The sequence below is a fragment of the Pangasianodon hypophthalmus genome, chromosome 14 (assembly GCF_027358585.1).
Source record: "Pangasianodon hypophthalmus isolate fPanHyp1 chromosome 14, fPanHyp1.pri, whole genome shotgun sequence".
In the NCBI taxonomy this organism is placed as follows: Eukaryota; Metazoa; Chordata; class Actinopteri; order Siluriformes; family Pangasiidae; genus Pangasianodon; species Pangasianodon hypophthalmus.
This window is the reverse complement of record NC_069723.1, coordinates 13,322,213-13,348,312: the sequence shown is the minus strand read 5'-3', so window position 1 is coordinate 13,348,312 and position 26,100 is coordinate 13,322,213. Positions and strand designations below refer to the sequence as shown.

Here is a 26,100-nt window from a genome sequence, read left to right as displayed (position 1 = left end):
CCACTTGCATAGTACTTCTCACTTCACTTCCTTAATGTACATTTGTGTGCGTGTGTATTAGCTAACTCATTTTCACTTCCTTAATGAAATTTCTAGAAGTGGTATGTTGCCACCACACTGATAGCTCCACAGGAAGAGCTAACCAAAAGCAACTAATCACCTCAACGCTGAAGGTCTACCACAGTAACGGCACAGCCTTCCAAAACACCACTGTAGCTATTGTTCTACATGCACTGAGACTAATTACGGCTCTCAACTGGTGAAGCAAACAAGGAAAAGAAAACATTTTCACTGTTATTTATTTTTGTCGGATTACAGCATTATTACAAATACACTGAGTAGCACATGAGCCATAACAGCTGTGTTAATATAATAACCATGTTTATTCTCAGCTCAGCTTGAACACTGGACAAAAATTTAATCAAACTGCTTTTATTCCTTTCATGTCTTATATGGCAAATCATAGGCATTTTCTCATTATAAATTCACTAATGTCTATAGTCTTAGCACTTTCATTATTGTATTGTTCCTATAAGAATCTGGAAAAATGATTCGTTCTGTTGACTGCTGCACTGTGAAAAAAAATCACACTGAATCATATGAGCACTAACACCAGAGTAAGTGTCAGGATGATTTATATATCATTCTTTGGCAATGTGCGTCATTCATTTTAACCATTTAAACCAAAAATAGACTTTTGTAGTTTAGATCATCCTATTAGACAGCATACAAATTAATAATTGCTCTACCATTACATATTTTTTTAAATAGGATGCATTTACAAATCCAGGATCCATCATTAAAACTTTAGTTTGGAAGATTTAGGACTGCAGCTATGAATTTTTTGAGGAATGGAAACATGAAGCTCTTGGAAATGTGACTCTAGTTTTAAATGTAAATGTAGCTGTAAATGTAGCTTTCTCTCTGTTAGTAAAATTAGAGGTAATTCTGGTGTTGCTGAGGCCCCTTTCTGGCCATTCCTGTAAATCTCTTTTAATGATTAACCACTGTGGCTGTATCTTGGTTTGTACTGGCTTTTGTTTATGTCAAATGTTATGACTTATGACCCAGTGATAAAACAGATGATAAATTATTAGATACATGTTGATGAAGAACGAAGAAAATGTTGTCTGTTATTAAATAAAACCTTTGCAAATCACACTTAAGGTTTGTAAATTTTTACAGCAGAAAGTTAATGATAAACCCTTACAGTCGCTAGTGTGACTTATTCATATACATGAATGTCCCTAATGACCACAGCCCTAGACAGATAAGTGTTTTATTTCTTCTAACACACTAAATTCAGCCCACGAAGTCCTTGGTCATTAGGTGTGTTGAGTGAGGTACAGTGCTAAAGCCTGCAGTGCTGTGGTCCTCCGCGACTGACATCTGACACTACCATGTACTATATTGGGAAACGGTGTCCACCAACTCCATCTCCAAATAAACAGGTGTCCAAAATGAAATGGATCCGGAGTCACAGTGTATGGATTAAGAGCCTGGATCTGGCTGAAGCACTATGAATAGTGAAAACTGAAGACGGGTCATGGAGAATGATGTCCTCATCTATGATCAGATACACACTACTTTAGGGTGACACCTCAAGAACAGCACAGATCAATACCACATAATGATGTGAGCCATATTGACGTGCTGCAGCCAGTGCACAACCTTAAAGACCTTAAATAAAGAGCTCTAAAGACAGAAAATAAAGACAAAGTGTTCCCATTAGCAGTTATATCTAATCTTTAGTACACAGGAAAAGCACCAGTGCTGTATTTACTCTTATAGTTTTTATTTGTTTCCTGCTAGATTATATTAACTCTGTAGGTGTTAATTCAAATCTGGGGATTTTGTTATGCATTTTAACTGAACTGCCACCATTTTAATATGAAAAACAGACTACGAACCCAGTGCTTTACAGTACCATCTCTCTTATTTGCCCTTTCAATATGAGGATGAGCCAAAATCAAACTAAGAAATGATTGAATGGACATAATTTATTTCATTTTGGCATATTAGGCACCCCCTGTTCAGTTGCAAACCTTTAAGTGATAAAAGACATTCATGATTTACAGTGGAAAGTTCCGAGAAGGCATCTGAACAGGAATGTAAACATGTGCAAAGTCTGTTATTTGGATGCAATTTCATTATGAATGTCTATGGGTCACTGAAAATAGACAAACAATTGACAACTGTATGTGTACAGTAAGACACATGTATTTTAACAACTACATAACTTGTAGATTAACATCAAATGTCAAGCATACACCAGCCTTGGTAATATAACACTTCTTGATTTCCTCAGGTGCTTTAGCTTTTGGAATATTCACATTTTCATAACAGTTACCGCAAACCCCAAACTTTTTTCTTTTTTTCTGAAAAAAAAAAAAATCCCTAGAAATAGCTTGACATCCAAAACCTTGATCACAATTTTTAACATTAGTTCAGCAGTGTTTTGCTACTGTTCATTACAACTCTAGTATTTTCAATATATCTTTATCCACAATAAATACAATTATTAATGAATAAGTGGAATGAATAAGACTCATCTGATGCATTACATTTAGTGCTTGTGACAGTCATATATAGAGCATACATTTTATTCTCCTCTCTGAAAAGCCATTTTACCTCATTAAAATTACTAGAAAAAACTCTGAAAGACTCCAATGGCAAATAGTTTGATAGGTCCGAACTTTGTAAAAGAAACATTCTAAGAGATATATGATTAAATATAATGTGTTATATAATATTCATATATTATTTGTATTTCAAATGTAAAACTGTAAGGTTTATTACGACTCTAACCATATACGCATGATTCTCAGCCTGACGGGGATTCTAAAGACCCGATTAACTGAACCAATTGTTAAATTAGTAGTTTTAAATTAAAATTTAATAATTTAAAAAAATGCAAATTCATCTGCCTTTGATTTAAACTTTAAAAATAATTTACATACTTCCACAACAATGCTCTGAAGGTTACACGTAACAGTACAGTACTCAAACTGAAATTTTGTGTCCCAGATCAAAGAATAAATGGTAGGACACATGAATTCATATCTTCATGAGACTCCAGTTTCTAATTTCAGATTTAAGAATACACTACAATGCATTTCAGTGACAGGTTTATAGAGTATGTAAAATGCTGACTGTACTTAATTTTGGGATTCTCAAGATAATTGCATTTTGTCTCAAACAATAAATAATTTTTACAAAAGGGTTTTTACAAGACCACTACCATTTTGGTGTGTGCAGTATAAACTGTTTAAAAAAAATCTAATTAATGCTTAAGAAGCTGTGTCTAACCGTGGAAGAAGTAATAATTTACTGCAAAAAGTTTTACACTTGTTTTACACTTGTTACAGCTAGAGCTCTGCCATGGTGATCTTGCTTTGAGCTTCACGGTGGCATGAGCTATAAATAAAGGAATGTGTTTATAACAGATAAGTTAGCAGGGGTACGTAAGGTGTTAACTCATTTCTGGACGGGAAAACTTTATCATTGCAAATTACAATATCCAAACAGTAATAAACAAGGCATCTGGTATAACATTCACGGAGCTGGGTTTTACATTAACAATTTATTTAAATGCCAACATTGTTGACATAATCTGTGAGGAAACTTGAGGCTCAGGCTCCCTGAAGATCTCTTGACATATGTGTGCCTACATACGTACTGCATGGCTTCACTTTTTAACACTAAGTTTGGTCATTTGAAGACACTCCTCTTTCAGTGTTTCAATTTCAGTTTTATAGGAATTAGTTTTGACCTCTCCATAGAGATCTGGTTTCTTGCTGGCCAGGGGTGTTTCTATAGTAATGGAACCCCCCATTAACATGTCTGTGGTTTGTCCTCGGTGAAAGGCCGTCATCAGGGTGGCCAGGGCACGGCTCACGTCGCTGCGAGCTCCTTCATTCACAAAACAGTAGAGGATTGGGTCTGCCACACAGTTGAGGCTGGTGACTGCGAGGGCTACGTGGTAGGCAGTAAATAAGTACTCTTCCACCCGACAGTCACAGGGATTGCTGAGAAAGAGCACACTGCGCCACAGCAGGAGCACATGATAGGGTCCAAAGCAAAGTAGCACTATGAGGATGAGGCTAAGGGCTAGCCTCTTGATCTTAGCTTTCTCTTGCCGTTCGGTGGAAACATTGCCACGTACTGCCTTCAAGATTCCTTTGTATGATGCTAACATGCAGCACCAGGGAGCCAAGAAGCCCAGGAAGATGCGGTAGAGGTTCATGCCTGCCACCCAGTCTTGCATTGGATACTTCTCAAAACAGAAGGTGCGGTTGAAGCGGGCCGCGAAGAGCTCATCATGAAAGAGTGGTGCTGAGTTGGCCACAACTTCCATAATCCAGACTATGGCACTGACCAAAACAGCTGTCTTGACCCGACGCACTTTGGCAAACTTGAGTGGATGGGCCACTGCCAAATAACGATCCACAGAAATGCAGCAGAGGAAAGCAATGCTGACATATATGTTGGTATAGAAAATGAAGCCGAACAGCTTGCAAGCCCCTTGCCCATGGATCCAGTTATCGTGTTGGAGGAAATAATCAATCCAAAGTGGCAACGTGGCTATGTAAAGGAGATCAGCCAGGGAAAGATTGATCAGATAGATACCTAGCTCATTTTTTTGCTTCACCTGCAAGTAGGCGGCCCACAGAGCCATACAGTTTGTCGGGAAGCCAAGGATGATAACAATAATGTATAGCACTGGCTGAAAGAACTGATCGATGTTTGAATCAACATTACAGGAAGCAGAGACATTACACATCTCGTCACTTTTTATGAGATTTGATATCATAATCAAGAAATAGTTGTGCTGTCTAAGGTCCCAAATCAAGTCATATTTTGGTATGAAAAGAAAACATTACAGTTCTGTGATACATTCCTTAATGTTCTTCTTCATAGATCTTCAGCTTGTGATTGTGGCACAAACACAAATCCTGCGCCCATGCTGCTCAAGCATGGTGAGCTTAAGGTTTCACGTCTCTACCACACTTCATGGCTGGCCATAAAACCTTTGTTATGAAGTTGTTTGAAAGGAGACCAAAGCTATCTTACAGTAATTCTGGAATTACCAGCCTCAATGGTAAAAAACATTGAAAATGCTATTATTAATCATTGAACAAGAGAGATGAGCACAAGTGGGGCGTAAAAAAAGGGTGTGCTCCTGTAGCAGCCTGGAACAGCTGGACTTCCCAGCATGGTCTCCTTCTCTTCTTTCACTGAACACTGCTTTGTGATTTATTTTCTTTGGCCCCATCAGCTATGACCATCTGCAAAACAAAAAGAAAAGGTTTGGATATGTTAGGGTTGAAAATCAAATGGTAACGTATTAGGGCAAAATGCACCGTCTGCCAGGTTTAGGTCTAATTGGATCAGCTTGATGGCATTATAGCAGAATGTATGAATAATGACAACTGAACTCAGATATAATCATTATTAATCCAGAACACTCGCTATTTAGTGTATAAACTTCATTCATTTATCTTCAGTATCCATTTTATCAAGAGCAGGATAGCAGTGGATCTGGAGCCTATCCCAGGAACACTGAACATGAGGCGGGAATACACCCTGCATGACCGCAGTGTGTAAAATGATTGGCCTATTTTAGATGTCTCCTGCCCTTTATGTAAGTAACTTATTATTTATAAACATGACTATAAAGATAACTATATGGTCAAAGGCTGAAAATACTGTTGTAAGTGTGGCCCCCTGGGATTTATTACAAAATTATTTAGAGCAATCTTACATATAAAGCTACATAATGATTCGAATACATAATTTTCCTTTTCCCATTAGTACTGGATCAACATTAACATTTTTAGCCATTGTACACTGTCAAAAATAAGAAGCAATTTTGTTAGAAGTGTTGCTATTGAAGTACAGTGTTGTAACCACGCTATGTGCAGGGAAATCATGTTCTCTGTTTGCATGGGCCTGTTTATATTATCTTCCTAGGCTCAAGCATAAGCTCAAATGACCAATGGCAGAGCAAAGGTGATAAAATGAAATGTGGAGATTAACAAATGTCATTAAACATAGCAAGCAAGAACCAGCTCCAGGCTCATCCTTTTGTGCATCCACACTCACTAACAAAAGCCTGAGACAAAGACTATTCATTAATCACTCATGTAATAATAGCAAATATTCAGTCCACCGACTGGACTATTTCCCAAAATTCAATTAAAAGCTTACAATCAGTTCTTGAGGATTATGCTGCTTGTTTATAACAATAACTGTTTTAACATAATTGTATATTATATTGTGTGATAAGGAATGGGTAATATTTATGTCTACATATCTTTCTCAAAACAGTGAGAGATTTCCAGGAAAGAGAAAATTTGCTGACACATTAACTTTTATATATATATATACACCAATCAACCATAACATTAAAACCACTGACAGGTGAATAACATGGATTATCTTGTTACAATGGCACCTGTCATGGGGTGGGATATATTAGGCAGCACGAGAACAGTCAGTTCTCGAAGTTGATGTGTTGGAAGCAGGAAAAATGGGCAAGCGTAAGGATCTGCATATGCAGTGGTTGACACCTAACAAAAGTGCTCCAAGGAAGGACAACCAGTGACAGGGTCATGGGCGCCCAAGTCTGGTCCAACCCCACAGAAGAGCTACTGTAGCACAAACTGCTGAAAAAGTTCATGCTGGCTATGATAGAAATGTGTCAGAACACAAAGGGTATCACAGCTTGCTGCATATGGGGCTGCGTAGCTGCAGACCGGTCAGAGTGCCCATGCTGAGCATCAGAACTGGACAATGGAGCAATGGAAGAAGGTGGCCTGGTCTGAAAAATCACATTTTCTTTTACATCATCTGGATGGCCGGGTGCGTGTGCGTCACTTACCTGGGGAAGAGATGGCACCAGGATGCACTACGGGAAAAAGGCAAGCCCGCGGAGGCAGTGTGATTGTTTGGGCAATGTTCTGCTGGGAAACCTTGGGTCCTGGCATTCATTCGTCGTGGATGTTATTTTGACACGTACCACCTACTTAAACATTGTTGCAGACCAAGTACACCCCTTCATGGCAGTGGCCTCTTTCAGCAGGATAATGTGCCCTGCCACATTGCAAAAAATTGTTCAGGAATTGTTTGAGGAACATGACAAAGAGGTCAAGATGTTGACATGGCCTCCAAATTCCCCAGATCTCAATCCGATTGAGCATCTGTGGCATGTGCTGGACAAACAAGTCCGATCCATGGAGGCCCCACCTCACAACTTACAGGACTTAAAGGATCTGCTACTAACATCTTGGTGCCAGATACCACAGCACACCTTCAAAGGTCTTGTGGAGTCCATGCCTCAATGGCTCACAGCTGTTTTGGTGGCACAAGGGGGACCTTAGCAATATTAGGCAGGTGGTTTTAATGTTATGGCTGATCTGTGTGTGTGTGTGTGTATATAAATATATATATGTACATATATAGCTCTATGAGAACAGAGTTTTATATGGTACATCTGATTTAAATTAAGTCACAAACATGGGATTTAGTAGAACCTCTAACATTTTAAACAGTATACGTTTCCCCTGCTCAGAATGTTTTATTAATTAATCGTGTGTGAAAAGTAAAATAATAAAATAAAATACAGAGACAAGGACATGGAAACATAGAACTTGCAGTGGAGGGAAGATTTTCAAAATAATGATCCGTATTTTTCTCTCATCTTAAAGATGAACATAAACAAGACTGCGTATCGCTAACAAACCATTTAGCTTTATATGGACAAAAGTTTTGTTTATTATTATGAGATGCCAAACAGAAGTGCACGTTCTCTTAGTCGACTTCACAGAAAAGGCCCATTGTAGATTACACTGTAGAATATGGTCATGTGACAAACAGCAGACCTTATCAGTAACCATTTTATCATCAGTAATATCAAAAATAGCAAAACCAACAGGTTAGCGTTTGCTTTGTGTGCACTATATGCAATAAGGCTCAGCTCGTATCACTGTGTCCTTAAGAAGCTTTTACACCAGATGCCACTCGCACTAGGACAAATAGGAGATGGTCGAAAGCACTGATTTTATATTCATTCATCCAATAAACCAGCTGAGGACTGACTTATTAATTCTTATCTTTATTTATTCTAGTTTGTCATCTCCTGACAGTACCATAGCACACACAGACAAACAAGAACAGAAAACACAAAAGTGACCTCAAGTTTAACAGGATATGCTGTATAGCTTTTTATTTAAAAAAATTATATGTATATATATATATATATATATATATATATATATATATATATATATATATATATATATATATTGCATTTTCATTTAACAAATGAGGAGAAAACCCAACACAAAACCTCAGACCCAAAATGTAAAATGCAGTTTGTGTGCATTTTCTGTCTTTGATTCTATTATTGCTTGCATAATTTGAGGATGCTCAAATCAATCACTGGTGAAAAGCTCTCCGGTTCTAATCAGTATAGCAAACACAGGTTCAACACGATGTATCATATTTCACACATTTCTTCAAATGAGAATTGTACAGTTGAGTGCAAACGTTTGCAATTTGTCAACAGAAAGAATTGGTACATTCCACAACAAGACTACAATCCTAAACAAAAGGCAAAATCAAATGTAAGGTAGTTATAACATGACCGATCTATACTCCAGACCTGATCTGACGAAGGCAGTGTATGACATGTGGCAGAGATACAACAGACACAAGAAGAGTTAGCAATGACTGGTGAAGCAATCTGGAACGGAAAAATAGGGAGGGGGAATATCACTTCTGAGGGAAATCCGAAGCTGTTCAGATGACACAAAAGAGGTGAGAGGCATTTATAAATGCAAAGAGTGGGTTTTTAGAGAATGACTAAATCACAATCAGAAAAGGAGATGTGAGCTTTGGAACTGATTTCACTTTAGAAGTATTGTTTAAAATATATCAAAAACAAAATAAAGACTGTACTGCACTTTCTGTTAATAAACTCGATTTAGCTTCAGTGTTTCTGCTGTTTAAGTTTTTTTTTCACTATTAATATTTCACCATTGATATCTTTTCACCATTGATATCCTTTCTGCTATAACTTTAGTATCTTTGTCTTCTTCACTGTGTCTTAAGGGTATATAACACTTCACAATCAGCTGTACATAAATGATCAAAGATACACAGTATGTGCAGAAGTGATCACTACTTAATCATGTAATCATTACATCTGAGTTTGCCTTTGAAAAATGACTGTTCTGCTCTACTGATATTGATGTATACTGAAATTAATTTTTCACCTCTACTTGGGTTCACATTTAATTCAATCATTCTATACCATACTAATAATCTTGCTCCTAATTTTCCCAATGTCCATCAGTAGGTAATCTGGAAAACATCAATGAAGGACACTCACTGTAGCAGCAAACTCTACTGTACAGAGACCCTGACAGTCACATCAAAAATGGAGGAACTGATTACATCAGTATAATATGCTTGGAATTGTAAACAATGACAGACTGACACAGGGTAGAGAGCAAACAAGAGGCCAATATACACAGGGAAAGGAAATAAGTGTTCAGACACTTTTGTTTTTGTGATTTAATATACCTCCACTGCATATATCCTTTATATTTGCACAGGTTATATAAAAATAAATCTAAATCTAAATAAAGTTATGGATATAAATGCTCTCGAAAGAAGAAAAAACGTTCTAGTGTCGTCAAAAACGACATTGGGAAGATTTCACGCAACAACATAGTAGCATTCATGGTGAAGGTGAAAGAGCTTCCTAAAGTTCTCAGTTGTTTGACATTATTAAACAACACTCGATTGGAAAAAGCTACAAAGCCATATCAAAGCACTTAAACACCCCTTTCAGTATAACTGGTTTTTCGTATAATACACATGTGGAAAGTTCATAAAACCACAACTAATTGTGCCAGGACAGGTGCGCCACAGAAGATTGCACAATGCGCCTGAAAGCAGCAGGAACAGCAGTTACACAGACAACTATAAGCAATGAACTGCACTGCAATCAACTCCATTCCTACACCACTCTGCTAAAAAAGAAGCACAGAGATGCAACCTAAAAGCATTTAAACAAAGCAGAACCATGAAACATGAATAGAGCAATGTAACAGGACATATTAGAGGAGAATTTAACCTCATCGGCCAATAAACTGAATCTGGGGAGAAGATACACAGTACAGTACATTTCAACAAGACTATGACTGCAAACATACATCCAAACTAACTCAAGAAGGCATTGCATGGCCTAGCCAATCTCCGGACTTAAATCGCTTTGAAAATTTATGAAGGATTTTGACATTGTGAGCCCATCAGAAGGAGCCTTGTAACCTTAGGGATTCAAGACAATTTGCCAAGAGGAATAGTGCACAGGTTAACCACAATGCTGCAAAAAGCTAATTACTTCTTACCGTTGGTGTCTCAAAGCCGTAATTAGCAGCAACAGCTTTGCAAGAAAGTGCTAATATTGCTAATTTGTGGTGTTCAAATACTTTTTTCCCTATCACCTTTGTTTTTTAAACATATCTTTGTTTATGCCTATGGATACATACTTTTTGTTCACATTTATAAATACAAATTCAAACGACAGTGCAAATTTGAAAAATTGACGTATATGCACTGGAAGTATAATAAATAATAAAATTGTCCAAATACATATTTCCCCTCACACTGCATGATTAAAATGAAGGGATACATGAAACTGTCTACAGGTAAAATGCAGAACTGCACAATGACAGCACTGTACAGACTTCACACACAGCCTGCTGCAGATGATGCACTTAAAAGAAAAGCATTGAAAGATTCCTCTGAGTGAGCACTATAGCCCTCTGAAAGGCATACTCACATGTCTGTGTGGAATAAATGAGTAATGATTATGGATGTAGATACAGTACATATATGGAGCTGCCCTAAAAACTTGACAAATGTTGTCCAGAACGCAGTTTGCTAGATTGCCAAATAGGATTAGCTTACCCTTAACACAAAGGCTCTGCTGAAGCTTACAGCCAGCACAATGCATTTCCACTGACTCTCAGCCAACGTACTTACCATACACTGTTCTTTCTCTCAATGTCATTTTCTATGTCCAGACTTTTTTCATATATTATATACCTGTCTGAAATGTACATGGATGAACAATCAGGTTTCCCATCTGACTGCTTTAGACCATCTTTACTACAGTATTTTAAAGGACTTTAGGTTTTTTCAACAAAAAAAAGACGGATTTTCGCTCAGATCGGACCTGTCTATCTTGATAGATAAAATCTGTAACTCCATGTGTCCCATATCTGTTTTAACAAGAATGCACCTGTCCCCGAAAAATACACTGCACTGACACATTGATTTTTTGGGCAACTGTTTCACTACACTACTCGGTTTCTGCAGGGTCCTTCCAGTTTTGCTTAGACTCCCCAAATATCAAGTAATTAAGTAAATTTCCACTTCCCTCCTTTGAATAGAGTTACTGCTGTTGCTGTCCTCCATTGCCGACACTGGATGATGACGTGCATATGTGTTGAGAAATAGCCACATGAACTCTGATCTGACCGTTCTCATTCCTGTCCCATGGGTACATTCTGGATATGTATCCAATCTAGGACTAACTACAAAAATGGCCCAGGTCTGATTTGAAAAAAATCAGATCCAGAAATAATCAGATCTTGGATTTTTTTGTTACTTCAACCTAGTAATGTGAATGTAGCCTTATTTAAACTGCAAATGAATATGTGAATGACTTAAACTTTACATGTAAATAGCTAAGTTTTTACCCTGAAATATCGAAGTGTCTGAACTATGGAAGGCACAGCTTGGCTTGTTGTAGTGTCAGCCTCAGACGCTCCTCACACCTAATGCATAGCCTCTGTTAAAAGTTGCAATCTGATTGACTCTTCGTATTTCCATGTGTATGCACTTCCTTGCACTGATTTTCAGTGAAAAACCTTTTGAACACCATGTTCACAGAACATCAGACATCAGAGTTTCATGTGGAGTACTTACCACCAAGTAAATGAGGTCATTTTGTGTGTTTACTGACAGGCTATGAGAAAATGTTTGTGTATGGTCTAGCAAAGAGGTTCTCAAAGTGGGGTCTGTAAGGCATAGCCAGGGGGTCTGTGATTTTATTTTATTTTGTATTTATTTTGTTGAAGATAACAAAATAAACCTTCCATTAACAACATTTCATTTATTATCAAGCTCTTATTAGACTGTTTGACTGGTGCCTTGACTTAAACGGTTTTAATCTAAACCTCAGTATCTGAAAAACAAGTGGGACTATAAATAATATCAGCTAGGACCTAATGTGTTCTGTCAGTGAAAAGGAATAAAAAGCTCTGTGGAACTAATAAATAGCCAAATATTATTGTACACATTCGAATAATGATCCTAATATTACAATAGTTCGTAAAATAAATCTTTACTGAGTTTGTTTTTTTTAAAGGGGTCCCTGGCTGCAAATAGTTGGCTGAGGATCTAGCAAGAGGTCTGGTTGGAGAGACTAGGCTTACCCTAAAATATATGTTTGAATCATTTAAGAGCCACTTTTAATTTTATTTCATTCAAGAGCCACTTTTAATTTAATAAGATTCCTTATTTACTAAGATGAACATTAACAGATGATATAAAGTAATATACAGTGTAAATATTTTAATGTATATAAAAATAATAATCATAGATCATTTTTTCTTTATTAATAACAGCACTATAATTATGTAGCAAAGTATATTTCTGGGATTTTCTTTACACTTTGTCTGTCTAATGGCTGACAGTTAACTGACAGTGAACCGAGATCTATGAAAATTATGTACAATGGATATAAAAGTCTACACACCCCTTTTGAAATGGCAGTTTTTTGTCAAGTAAAAAAATTAAATTAATTAATCATGTCAGAACTTTTTCCAGCGTAAATGTGAAATTACGACTATTAAATAGTGAAAAACAATCAGAAATATTTTAGGGAAAAATAAGAAGAATAAAAACGGTACAATAACTTGGTTGCATAAGTGTGCACACCGTTTTATAACTGGGAATGTGGCTGTGTTCAGAATGAACCAATCACTCAATCTCATGTACAAAAGTAATTATCACACAGCTGTCATCAATGAAATGATTCTGATTAACCCCAAATAAAGACCAGCTGTTTCTGTAGGATTTTATTCACATCATCTTGGTTTCATCTGACTGCTGAAGCCATGGTCCCCAAAGAGCTTACAAAGCATGTACGGTATTTCACTTGTCGAAAGATATCAAGATATAAAAGATGTTCCATGGTACATTAGATGTACCCTGGAACACCGCAAAGGCCATCATCAACAAGTGGAGAAAATGGGACACCACAGTGACATTACCAAAAACAGGACATCCCTTCAAAATTTGCAAAAGGACAAGACAAAATCTTACCAGGGAGTCTGCCAAGAGACCTATGGCAACATTAAAGGAGCTGCAGGAATATCTGGCAAATACTGTTTACTCTCTGCATGTGACAACAATCTCTCGTATACTTCATATGTCTGGGCTATTGGGTAGGGTGGCTAGATGAAAGCCCATTCTCACAAAAAACATCTTAGCCCAACTAAATCACCCCAAACCATGAGGCAAAATGTGTTATGGCCTGATGAGACCAATTCCAAACGGTACAATAATTCCACAATTCCAAAAGGTATGTTTGGCACCTTCAGCACATCATCAAAAGAACACCATACCCAGGGTGAAACATGGTGGTGGCAGAATCATGCTTTAGGGTTGCTTTTCTTCTGGATGGAATCATGAAGAGCTACAACAGCAGTCGATTTTAGTGCAAAACATTCAGGGATCTGCTAGTAAGATGAAGATGAAAAGGAATTTAACCTTTCAGCATGACAACGACCCAAAGCATACATCCAAATCAACAAAGGAACGGCTTAAGCAAAAGAAGATCAATGTTTTTGAATATCCTAGCCATAGCCCACACCTGAATCCAACTGTGGACAGGAGATGCCCTCACAATTTGACGGCTCTAGAATGTTTTTGCAAGAAAGTGTGGGAAAATATTGCTGAGACAAGATGTGTCATGGTGATAGTCTCCTACCCAAAAAGACTGAGTGGTGTAATAAAATCAAATGGTGCTTCAACAAAGTCCTAGTTTAGGGGTGTGCACACTTATGGAACTAGGTTATTGTACATTTTTTATTTTTCCTTTTTCCCTAAAACGTTTCTGATCGAGTTTCACTTTATTTGTGTACTTCGCCATTTTACATTGAAGGTGGGGAAAAAATCTGACATGATTTATCTTAGTGTCATTCTTTTACTTCACAAAAAAACCATCCATTTTAACAGGGGTGTGTAGACTTTGTATATCCACTGTATGTGAAACGGTGACTGTAAAATATTTTACTGACATTAAATAGCATGTTAGTTTCAGGACAGCTTCAACCACCAAGTTCCCGATTTAACGACCAAGTTACCCTGTAGGATTAAACAATGGACTATGGACCCTTTAAAAGACCAACCCATTAAAGAGTCCACTGCTGTCTGCATAATGCTTGAAGCGCGTTCATTAAATCCTACAATGTCTACAGTGAAAGCGATTTGCTTACTATAAACTTTAAAATAAGCCAGGTATTAGATACTGAGCAAAAAAGATCAAATGAAAGATCATGCACTCCTCACATACTTATCAAATGACCAAAAAGGTGCTGATAACAAGACATATCTCAAACAACAGTGTTCCATGTTTACACACCATATTTACCAAGAACAGTTCCAATCAATTCATTTAAATCAAGCAAAGGTCACGTTGCATGAATTAGAAATGTCAGCCTTGCTAATTAAGTCTTATGATCTACTGTGAATAAAACGTCCTGTATGCATCATCATTAAACACAGTGATTGCAGCAAAAAACAACAGAGAAATAGGATCCACTAATCACCCCATCTATAATGATGATTATCTTATACTTATCCCATTATAAGCTTTATTCATATTGTGTGGAGAGGAAAAAAGCCATGTAACTGAATGGCACTACAAAATCAGAAATATCTAAAGTAGACTACAGAATCCATTTGAAAGTCTCTGTTTATTTACTTCCATCAGTCACATAGCTACTTCAACTGAAGCCATTGAATGAGCCAAACTGAGCCATTACACACTTTGCTCAGATTCTGGCAGATGGATTGTGTTGAACCATTAGCAACTTTGTGTTTGTGTCAGGCATCCTTGTAGATCGTCCCATTCAGTCATGCTAAATGATGAACGTAAACACGCCACTTCCTGACAATCCAGCATGCTTGCTGCCCTCTGAGCCTGTGTTCCTCAGTCTGGTGGGAAAGACCCCATGTTCATACATCAGCCTCATAACAGTAAACACACAGCCAGCAGGAGCACAGAGGACCTAGCAGCTTTTTAATCAACAAGAGCTGAAAGATGGATTTCTCCTCTTCCATCTGAGGAGGGAGTGGGAGTGAGTGAGTGAATGAGTGAGAGACAGAGAGAGAGAGAGAGAGAGAGGGAGGGAGTGGAAGATAGCGAGAGAGGGGAGTGGGGGTTTGAGAGAATGAGAGAGAGAGAGAGAGAGAGAGAGAGAGAGACAGAGACAGAGAGGGGGAATGAGTGAGTGATTGAGAGAGATAGGGAAAGAGATCAACAGGAAGATCAGTCTAAATAAAGCCCTCGATAATTCATTTGTTCATTAGGCGTGATCAAACCTCATACATTAGTGCAGGAATACTATCACCCAGCCTGGCAGGTCTTCAGCATGAAAGTCATCTGAGGTCTATTCTCAAGTATAGTATACAGATGAAGGACAAAAGGACAAACTGCAGTATTCTCTGTAACAGGCTAGCTCACTACTCTTCTATAGGACATGCAAAGGTTCGAGATTACATTTTAAAATTCTGAGAATTTTTTTACAGAGCCATAAGATAAATATACCCTCTCAAAAGTCTACGAAAAGTCTATATGACATTTTAGATTTAAGCTGAGTAGATGTACATGATTGACTAAAGCACAATATTGTCAGAATTACATTTCAGTCAGAAAGTGTTTGTTCAAATGGCACTGTACAGATTTTTTTAGCAAAGAGTGATTTGAAGATAGTGCAATCTGCATGTAATTTGTGTTATTGGAACACACACTGGAATCAGTGTTAAGAAAGCCAACAGATCATCTGCATCTGATTCTGTTTGTCAGAAGTGAAAATGTGCTTCAGACTTTTCTTGTTTATGAACACTTTGTGTGTTTATATATAGAAATGCTGGATACTAGAAAAATATAGATACTAGAAAAACTGCTGTTTGGTATTCATGTACCATCATAATATACATTCAGGTCTTCCCCCTCTGAATGTCCAGAAAATGTCCACAGCAGGCCATAAATTATCATTATATTTGCATTTGAAAAATGTTTTCAATATAATTTGCATGAACATGTCCTATTAAGGAAGTTTCATTTCATTTTTTTCAATGCTAATGTTTCAAAATGCCTGAAAAAATAGATTCAGATGATACTATTACCTAGAAAGCCAGTTACTATCACCCAAGAATTCAGGCAACAGGTCCTGTAGTCTACATATTTCATTCAGTTTTTGCATTCTAGATATAAAACAGCTTCATCCCCTTTAAAGGGCCTCAGAGCAGGTCAGTACTGTGCTGCTGCTGTACTATGATATTGTAAAGCACTATAGAGTGATATATGCAACTCCCCCAAATTATGACAGAAATTTTAATCTTCAGTGTGAGAAGGGTCACAGTCCGATACGCATATGAGCCTAGAGCAGATACTGTTCCCTAATTCCCATGGAAAACAGCTTGCAACAGCCCCATCAGATAAAGCTGATCCTTGACTTTTTTTTGCAAGCAGTGTGACGTTGTTGCTCAGTGACCATATTTATGTTGAAGGCTACACAAGCTCCGGCTTCACTGTGTCAGTCAAATCGTATTGAGTTTGAATCCAACAGAAACGCTCTGTCACTGAGAGAAAATGTCCTGCTCGTTCTATAAAATGGACACACCATATTGATCATGTTTCCTGAACCACTTCCGTATCCGTATTTTTGGTGGCTACTACTGTTTTAAGTTTTAGTGAATAAAATTGTGCAATAAAACTTTACGATTAAAGTACAATAACAACTGTCAATTAATATTGGACAATGCTTTACTAAACAGTTTAAAAAATAGTCTATTAACCATTAACTAATGATAGTAATAATAACTAACATTATTTTTCATATTAATTAAGCAATTTTAAGATTTAAGTGAGTCGAAATTGTAGTGATAGGAGGTAAGTACAGCTTGCCAACCTATTGATGTCTACAATACTTGCAAATTATACTAAATTATTATAAAGTGTAATACATATCCCTTTCTTAACAATTCATAAATGCATGGCAGTGAGAGGCAATGGTAAGATAAAATAAACATTCTAAGTGGCAAAAATATTCTCTATACTGAATATTTATCAGAAAACACATTACACTACTCCTGACAAAAAACTGATGTTTCTTTAAATATTGTTTTAATATTGTTTTACAATCAATTTGTTATGGTAATGATGACAATAATTCAAAAAAAAAATTTTTTTAATTGTAAATGTACTGTACTTTAAGGTCACTGTAACCGCATTATCAAAATAATCTACGTGAGCAGATAAGAAGAGCTCACTACAGTGAAGTTTAAAATAATTTCAGTTAATCAATTACTACCGCAACCCTGACCAGGATGAAGTGATTACTGAAGATGAATGAATGAACGAATGAATGAATGAATAATTAATTACATTCAAAAGATTATTATAACTTAGTGAACTATCCTTAAATTTTGCATACATACATCGGCTTTGTCCTAAACCTCCATGTAAAGCACTACCTTACTGCAATGATGTCAGACTTATCAATATCAAGAAAGTGCCTGCTACTAAATACATATTATTTGTACATTTATTTATGCACATGATTTATTATGTAAAAAAAAAAAGGCATATTTTATACATCTCATATAAAATAATTTTTATCCTTTACTACGTAAAAGGACAATTTAATAGTTCATAGTTCATTCTTCAGTACCAATTTTATCCTGGCCAGGGTCAAGGTATCCCGAGAAGAATACACACAAGGCGGGAATGTACCCTAGATGGGATGCCAGTCCAATGCAGGGCATCATGCACACACAGCGTAACACTCATTCCCACCTAGGGGCAGTTTAGAATAGCCAAACCATGTTTCTGAGAGATGGGAGGAAACCATAGAACCTGGAGGAATCCCACATGGACTTGAGGAGAACATGTGAAAATCCACACAGACAGTAACCCAAACCAACTCAGGATCAAACTCAGGACTCACAGCAATGCTGCCTGCCCTAATAAGTGAATTATTAGTAAGATAATGAAGTAATTAATAAAAAAAAAAAGCTAAATGATCATTTTAGCTATTACATTGTATAGCTCGTATGATAATGTAACAATAACACAAAGACATCTCCAAATGCTGAATATCTTTCTTGGTAACGTTCTACCACAGATAGTTTCTGTTCGAGCTTGTTTTATGGGCTTTATGTCTTCAGCCAATCATGTAATATTTACATTTTCAGTCACTTTTATGACTATGACTTTCTGATTGTCTGGTTGACTATTTTAAAACTGTCCCTCTGCATATAACTGTTATTGCGCTGTGTTGAGAGCAGGTCATGACAGGGTAATAACAATCAAAGGTGTGCGTCTCACATAGCTGTCAGTCTATCAGCACCAGAGCAAAAGTATAGAACAGTCAAATCACACGTGGCCTTAAAGACGATATGCATCTCATATCATTTCGTGATCAATTTCCGTGACGCAGACCATATATAAAAGGTCTCCTCAATAATCTCATCAGGTACATCTAATTTTCATTCCATAAAAAACCTTTCAGCAAGAACCCATTCTTATCTCATGTAACATCTTATCTAACTATTTCTGCTCCGCTTTTACCATTAAATTTCCAAGGAACAAATACATGTCATATTTTGAAACATTACAGAATGGAGTAGGAATGATTGCAATAAAAAACTGGCCTGTGCAACATTAAATGCATTCCACAGCATAACTGACATGGAAGAAATAAGTCTAAATCCTCAGACATTTATTTTATATTAAATCACAATGCTGTTGAATTCTCAAATCAGAAGGTGTTGATTAATTTTCCACAACAGCACATGGTATTATTGTTTATTATTATTCCTATAGTAACAGCTCATACACAGGGACTTGTGTGGGAGACGCTCCACAAAATCCCAAGCGTAATAATAAACAGATTTGTTTTTTTTAAAAAAACTGCGTTGTTTAAAAAGAAAAGTATATCATCACTGATATTGTAAAGTTCTCTGTTAGGAGACGTTTGGGAACATTTAACAAAGGATTTTTGGGTGTCAGCGCTTTGGAACAGTCAGTAAGTTTCCTGACACAAAAGAGTCTTCAGGACAGAGGAGAATGAGCTTTCCGGTTTCTCAATTGCATGACAAGCTGCATTTTTTTTTGTCATCATTAACTTCAAGAGGGCGGAAAAAAAGAGGCTGGCAAGGAAACAACTGTTTATAGCTGCTATAACGTAAGTGATAACAGGAACTTGCCTTGCAGACATTCCACAACATTAAATGCAACTATAAATGATTAAAAAGCATGGTGTCATTCATTAATAAATTAAAAATTGAAATTGTTGTCGAATCTCTGTGGAATAAGAGGAATAGCATACTTTGGGCCATGCTGTTATGTGAAAACAATCTATTTTGGCTTCATGTCAGGCCATATTACACCTCCCAGGCATGGATGATTTTTATATAACAGCACAATCTTGTCAAGCAAACCACAAAGGAAAAGATTTTTTTTTAAATTTACACCACCCAACTAAAGCCAGTAATACTTGCTATTTACAGTTTATTCACACTGTAAGTCATTACCCATTACTGGGTTAAAATGCGTAGCCTCTCTTACACAAATATACATTAACTTCATTCTGTGACATGCATTTAAAACTGAATTTAAAATAAAATGTCACAGAACACAAATGCAATCCCAAACTGAACTGAAGTGCTCTTTCACCATAATTATTGTACACTTACTCAGCACATAACAAAATAGATAATGGCTGCATTAACAACTTTGACAAATACTACCATAATTCTCCAGTGGACATACGCAACTGCTTTTAATATAATGTGTTGACTATGTTCTAAGGATGGTAGAGTGGTTTTCACTTGTCCCAATTGTCAATATTGCCAAGAGGCTAATGCGGATGCTGGTCTGCTCAAACAGCAGAAGCTTTTAAATGCTAATATTAAGCAAATGGAAGAGAACTAATTCAATTGGGCGGCAACCTACTCAACATGATGCATGTGCAGGTAGCTGAACAGGACCCTAACAATGATTTCACCTTGTATCACCTTGCATTATTTATAGGCCTTGTGGCACAAATATGCTGAAACTGGGCCACGAGGAACAGAGCTGTACTAATATATTGAAAGTCTTCTCTGTATGAACATACACTTCATAACAATAAGGTTCCAATTTCACCATAACTAAACACTTTATTCTTAGAGCAACTCATGTTATGGTATAATCTCCCAGAGTAGAAGATTTCAGTACTCACGTAACAAATTAGATAATAGCTACTGAGAAACAAGTATTGCATGATGCCAAAATGTGTTGGCAAAACAAGAACCAAATCACAGAGACTAAAACTAACACTGAAACATTTTAATTTAGCAAACATGATGCAAGCTCTTTTACATGGTACAGTGTGCAAACTCTTACGCTGAGCTGCATTTGAAATGCTCTATAGAGTTGCTCAATAAGCAACTTTTAACCTAGTACCATTTGATGCCCTTAACTTTTATCTTCTGCATACAAACTCATTCATACAATTCATGATGCACAAATAAATAGTACATTACATCACTGTGTCCAAAATCAAACTGACCGCAAGCAGGTGAACATAGTGAACACAGAAATGTCTACAAGACACCTTTACAGACATTCATGTGACATGGAGATTTCAGCCAGAAATCTAGAAATCTTTGCTATGGCATATAAAAGATGACCATGGTCATTGACAAGTTGTCAAACTTAATATAAACCCAGAAATTTACAAATAGGTGGACCAGGACTGAATTAATATAGACCTATAAAAACTTTTTTATGAGTTCTCAATGCCACACAGTACAAAATATACTGTATAGGATCATTAATAATTCACACATATACATATTTATATACTTGCACATACTGTATGTACATATTCAGTATTCTTTATAACTCTATTACGTTATTCTTCCCAGTTAGCAAATATTATTTATCCTATTTGTTACATGTTTCTTTAATTCCTCATTATCCTTATATAGCTGTAAATTATAAATTGTCGTCTGTGTAGTGTGTTACATTTGAACTCACCAAGGCAAATTCCTTGTGTGTGTAACATATGGAAAATAAAACTGATTCTGGTTCAGATTTTATAGGCTCATTTAAGTCAAGCGAGGCTGCCACAAAAACGGATGTGCACGGTTGTCTCTGGTCAGATGGTACGCACTGTGAGAGGACCAGGACCTGTCACAGTCTCTTGGCATTAACACAAGTCAGATATTTAATACTGACTTATGTGGCTGCTTGTTTCATGCTTCGGTGGCGAGGCGGCAGTGTGTCTACAAAGCCCAGGGCTGGCGTCCTGCTGGGAGAATTAATGATTTCAATAAAAGTGCCACATTTTCCATGCAAATCCCTAGCTATAGTGGCAAGGCATAATGCAGATGAGCCCTTGTTCTCTGGGCATAGGCATTAATGCCAAGCCCTTTAGCTATACTCTGAGGTCAGAACAGGTCTCAACAGTATAATGGATGCTGAAGACCTGCGCAGTACAGTGAGTGAGTGGAGAATCTGAGTGAAGAAAGGAGGACACTGAAACTGAAGTCCTGAAGGTCAGTTTCTAGTTTGAAAACTGACTCAGACAAACTAGTGTCAGGTGCTTGGTTTTGGAGTAACATTTTCATGCTTTAGGTTAGCAGTTTGAGAATACATATTTGGAGAACCGCACAACTATGCCACCACACAGTTTCCTATTCCTGTCACAAACACAGCAAGATGCTGACATATACTGTGAAAAAAAATTCCAAGCAAGGGGTGACATCATATGTACAGGAGAAATAAAAATAGTCCAGTAATGTCAACCACAATATGATACAGAAGAACCCAATATCACTGATCAATATCACTGAGTCAGGCATTGCCATTATGAAACACATGAAACTTATGAAAGGTTTTTGTCAAGAGGTAACCTTATAATATTCAATAATAGAACAATAATGGTCCTTGCCAATGTGCATGTAAGCATGTGTGTATTTCTCTTATACTTGTGATAAGCAGCTCAAGTTCTAATCTCTGTGTCTTTGATTATAGTTATATATAGGAATTAGTATCCCATTATAGTTTTGTTCATGATTAGAGTTAAGTTTCATTGACGGTGACCATGGTCAAGGTCAGGCTATAATAGGTGAATACTGTCCAAATGTCAGCATACCACAGAAAAATAAAGAAGTGAACAAAAAAATGCCTACTCTTCTGCTGTTCTAATTTTAGAAACTTTGATTATTTGTCCGTCAAACATAAGAGAAGTTCTCAGAAGATCAGGCAATAACCAGTCATAATACACTGTTTCAACAGAGGAATAAACAGACCCATATTTGTATGCTTGAAGGTGCAAAAGACTGTTTTTATTGCTTACTTGTACAGATAACCATGGAAGATATGTAGAACATGATTTTAAAAAATGCTTTAAGCCATGGCCTTAGCAAAAGTGAATTAATCGCTAATGTTTTCAGCGATTAAATAAACGCTGGTTTGTATTTGGATGCACCTCCTGTCAATTATTTCATAGACACTACACTCTACAGGCCACCGTAGGTCCTGGGGACAGAGTTACATGAAAATGGACAGGAATCATGCAAATGTCTAACCTACCTAATGGTTAGAAAACTAATCTTGAAAAAAGACTAATCTTTTGCCTAATGCAACTTTAATGTCACCAGTAAGGAAAATGATGGAGTTGGGCTGGAGGGGATTTAAATTTTATTTTATATGAATCACTGTGAGGTCAGATGGCACAGTCATAGTGCTGAAATTGTCCCCAGGCCTAATGATAACAATACAGATATGTGCAATTCCAGTTTTGGATATGATTCATATACGCTGTACAAACTTCCACAAGCTTGACATCAATAAGAAATTTTTGCACATTGTGTCATGTAACTTGTCAGGTGGAATGCAGACATATTTAAAAGTAAGCAATTTCTTAAAACATACAATTTCTTAAAATAATCAATTATAGCAGTGAGCTTTCATTGAAAAAAAATGTATGGTTGACATTTACATTATGTGTGTGTGTGTGAGTGTGTGTGTGTGTGTGAGAGAGAGAGAGAGAGAGAGAGAGGGAGGGGAAGGGAGAGAGTGAGAGATAAAGAGTTTTGCTAATTAAACATGCAGTACGAGGATAGGTGCAAATCTAAGAAGAGCAGACACCCAAATGCTCTTTTATTTCTACACAGAATAAACTTTTCTTAGAAAGCTGAAAACATTTTTAAACATTTCAAAGCAGTTTATTAAATGAGCAGGATAGCTAAACACTGAATTGTAGGAGCCACTTGAAATGCACACAAAATGACAGTATTTTTTTGCCACCTGGGCAGAGTCTGATGCCAGTTTCCTGTTCTCAAGTGCAGCATTTCCTGTGCTGCAAGTCACACAGCCACTGTGCATGTTATACCAGTAAAACTGAATGAAGGATGATCGACCTTGCACTTTATGGTGGCAAATCAAGCAACAATGTATAATGGTAGAGTTTGCCAAAGTGTTTTTCTGATATTCTGATCAGCTGTTGGTGACCTGCGATAAACTAAACCTGCTCTTTACTCATTTTCCGAAAGATGCCATCATGACGACACTAAAAGGTTTTGACTTTACTGTGGCCCAGAAGGGACTACAGATTATACTCAGATTATGCAAAGAAGGTGTTGAGTTACGCAGGCAAATTCACAGGAACACAATAGTCTGCATTATTTTCTAACATCGTTAATAGTGATGTTACAAGCTAGTCAACATACAGAGAAGAGGGGAATATTTATACTGTGTGCTGCCTGTCCAGCTATTTGGAATGTCAGCTGTATTTGTCTAATCAACAACTGCTTTGCTAAGGCTGTAGTGTTTACATATTACTGTGGAATGAACTAGATATCACATGTCATTCCATGTCAACTATATTAATGTTATGTGAGACATTAGTAAACTGAGGGCTTCGAGGAACAAGCTGTAATACATATAGGTGCCAAAGGATTCACTAAGGTTTATACTAAGCTTTCAGATCAGTGAGGCCTAATTTGGGCAATAACAATTCAGTGAAAAGCAAAGTTTCATGTTTGTTTTTTTATTTGTGTGTACCCTGAGCATCAAAACAGGCTCTGTATTCATGTATCAAAATACAAATTATCAACTGGTGTGAGCTTACTGTTACGTTTGATAAAAATCCCTTACGGTGCCTCAATACTGCTGCGGTAAAGAGTTTCCCTCACACAGCCTGGTGTACAAAACAGACATTAACTTCCCATAACACCGTCATTAAGCAGGCGGGTGGCAGTTGTGGAAACATGTCATTGGTCCTCCAGGCCATTACTCTCTGTTCCTCGTCATTCTTTTAATGTTCACTCTTATCTCCCATCCTCAAGTGGGCAATTACAGCTCGCTCCAAGGGATTGATTAAACGTCTGAAGGCTTTTCTCACAAAGCCAAGCGAGAGCTCATGACAAGTATATGTAGTAAATCAGTCTTGGCTCAAATTGCTGTTCTCCTCAAAAAGTTCAAGCCAGCACACTGTACTGCAGAGACAATTTTCTAAGATGTCATAAAAATAAAAGTCAATGATCCATTACATGACAGAACATCTGAACTGGAGGCTTTAAGCGGTTACTCTCTGCTTAAAAGACGAAAGATGAAGATGTCCCTCTGGACTTTCATTAACATTTATTGTTCGCTAACAAGGATTCAACTGTATCAACTGCGTGTTCTGGTCGTTATCATCTCACCCCTGTTCACTGCTCTTAATAGTCTACATTTTTTCGTTAAAAAAAAGGGAAAGTTATAATGAAACAACGACGGAAATATACTTATTTATCTTTATTTGCTTGGAATCAAAGATGTGATCTGATTGTATGTAATTTAGTAAAACCCTCTTGTGGTACATATATTCAGAAGTTGAATTCTGAATGAAGAACCAGCAAAACAAATCAGTGCATTGCAGGTCTGTATTTAAGACTTTAACTGTTTTAAAAGTATCAATGTGACTTTTTCATCATTCCACATCAGCCCATATCTGAGTGAGAAGAACATATGACACAGTCCACATTAAGTTGCATGAGGTAGCAGTTTCAGACAGTTACCAATCCAACTGAACAACTGAGCGCGCGCAACACAACACACAAGGACATTTGAGTAAAAGCAGGTTGTAATAGTGTACAGCTCAATGCATGACACTGAACGTGTTTCTGCGGAAGCATCTCAGTGCAAGCTGCCTTACAGACCGTGCTCTGAACTTCAACACTTCCCAACAAAGTCTGCGGAGAACAGAGACTGATACAGAAAACTGAGTACTCACTTTCTTTCATGCTGAGACAGATAGTTCGGGCGGGCATGTGGGACACTCTTGGTTTTGCTGTCATTCAGCGCGGTGCCTCTGTACTTCCAAAGAAAGACAGCGAGATAAAGTGAGCACGCGTGATAGAGAAAGACTGTGGCGCACGCGATCCTCAAAACACAACTAGTGTACAGCCGGGACGTCGTCCCTCCCTCACGCGCGCGCATCATGGCCCTCACATGATGGCGCCAAACCCTGAGTTCTCACTCCTCATCTCCTTGCTCAGTACATGCAGCCAGTGGACAAGGTAGAGGAAGAGAAAGGTTTCAAACGTGTGGCATTATGACAGGGATTGTTTATCATCATCATCATCATCATCATTATTATTATTATTATTATTATTATTATAGGCCTTTATTATAGGCCTTTTTGTATATCTTGGATGAAATTACACCAAACCCTAAAAAACCTACAAAAGTTTCTC

At 37.2% G+C, this 26,100-nt stretch overlaps 1 protein-coding gene across 2 annotated transcripts; it reads right to left on the bottom strand.

The window, feature by feature from the left end:
* Nucleotides 1–1,982: 1,982 nt before the first annotated feature.
* Nucleotides 1,983–25,819, bottom strand: gpr4 (G protein-coupled receptor 4). 2 transcript variants are annotated; one of them, XM_026924959.3, is made up of 2 exons: nt 25,638–25,819; nt 1,983–5,288 (listed from the first exon to the last, which is right to left on the bottom strand). In XM_026924959.3, exon 2 carries the CDS (start codon nt 4,811–4,813, stop codon nt 3,689–3,691), a length of 1,125 nt encoding a protein of 374 aa, XP_026780760.1. In that variant the 5' UTR covers nt 4,814–5,288; nt 25,638–25,819; the 3' UTR covers nt 1,983–3,688. The 2 variants fall into 2 exon arrangements, with proteins under 2 accessions (XP_026780760.1, XP_053095727.1); XM_053239752.1 differs by lacking the exon at nt 25,638–25,819 and adding an exon at nt 11,056–12,414.
* Between the last annotated feature and the right edge of the window lie 281 nt (nt 25,820–26,100).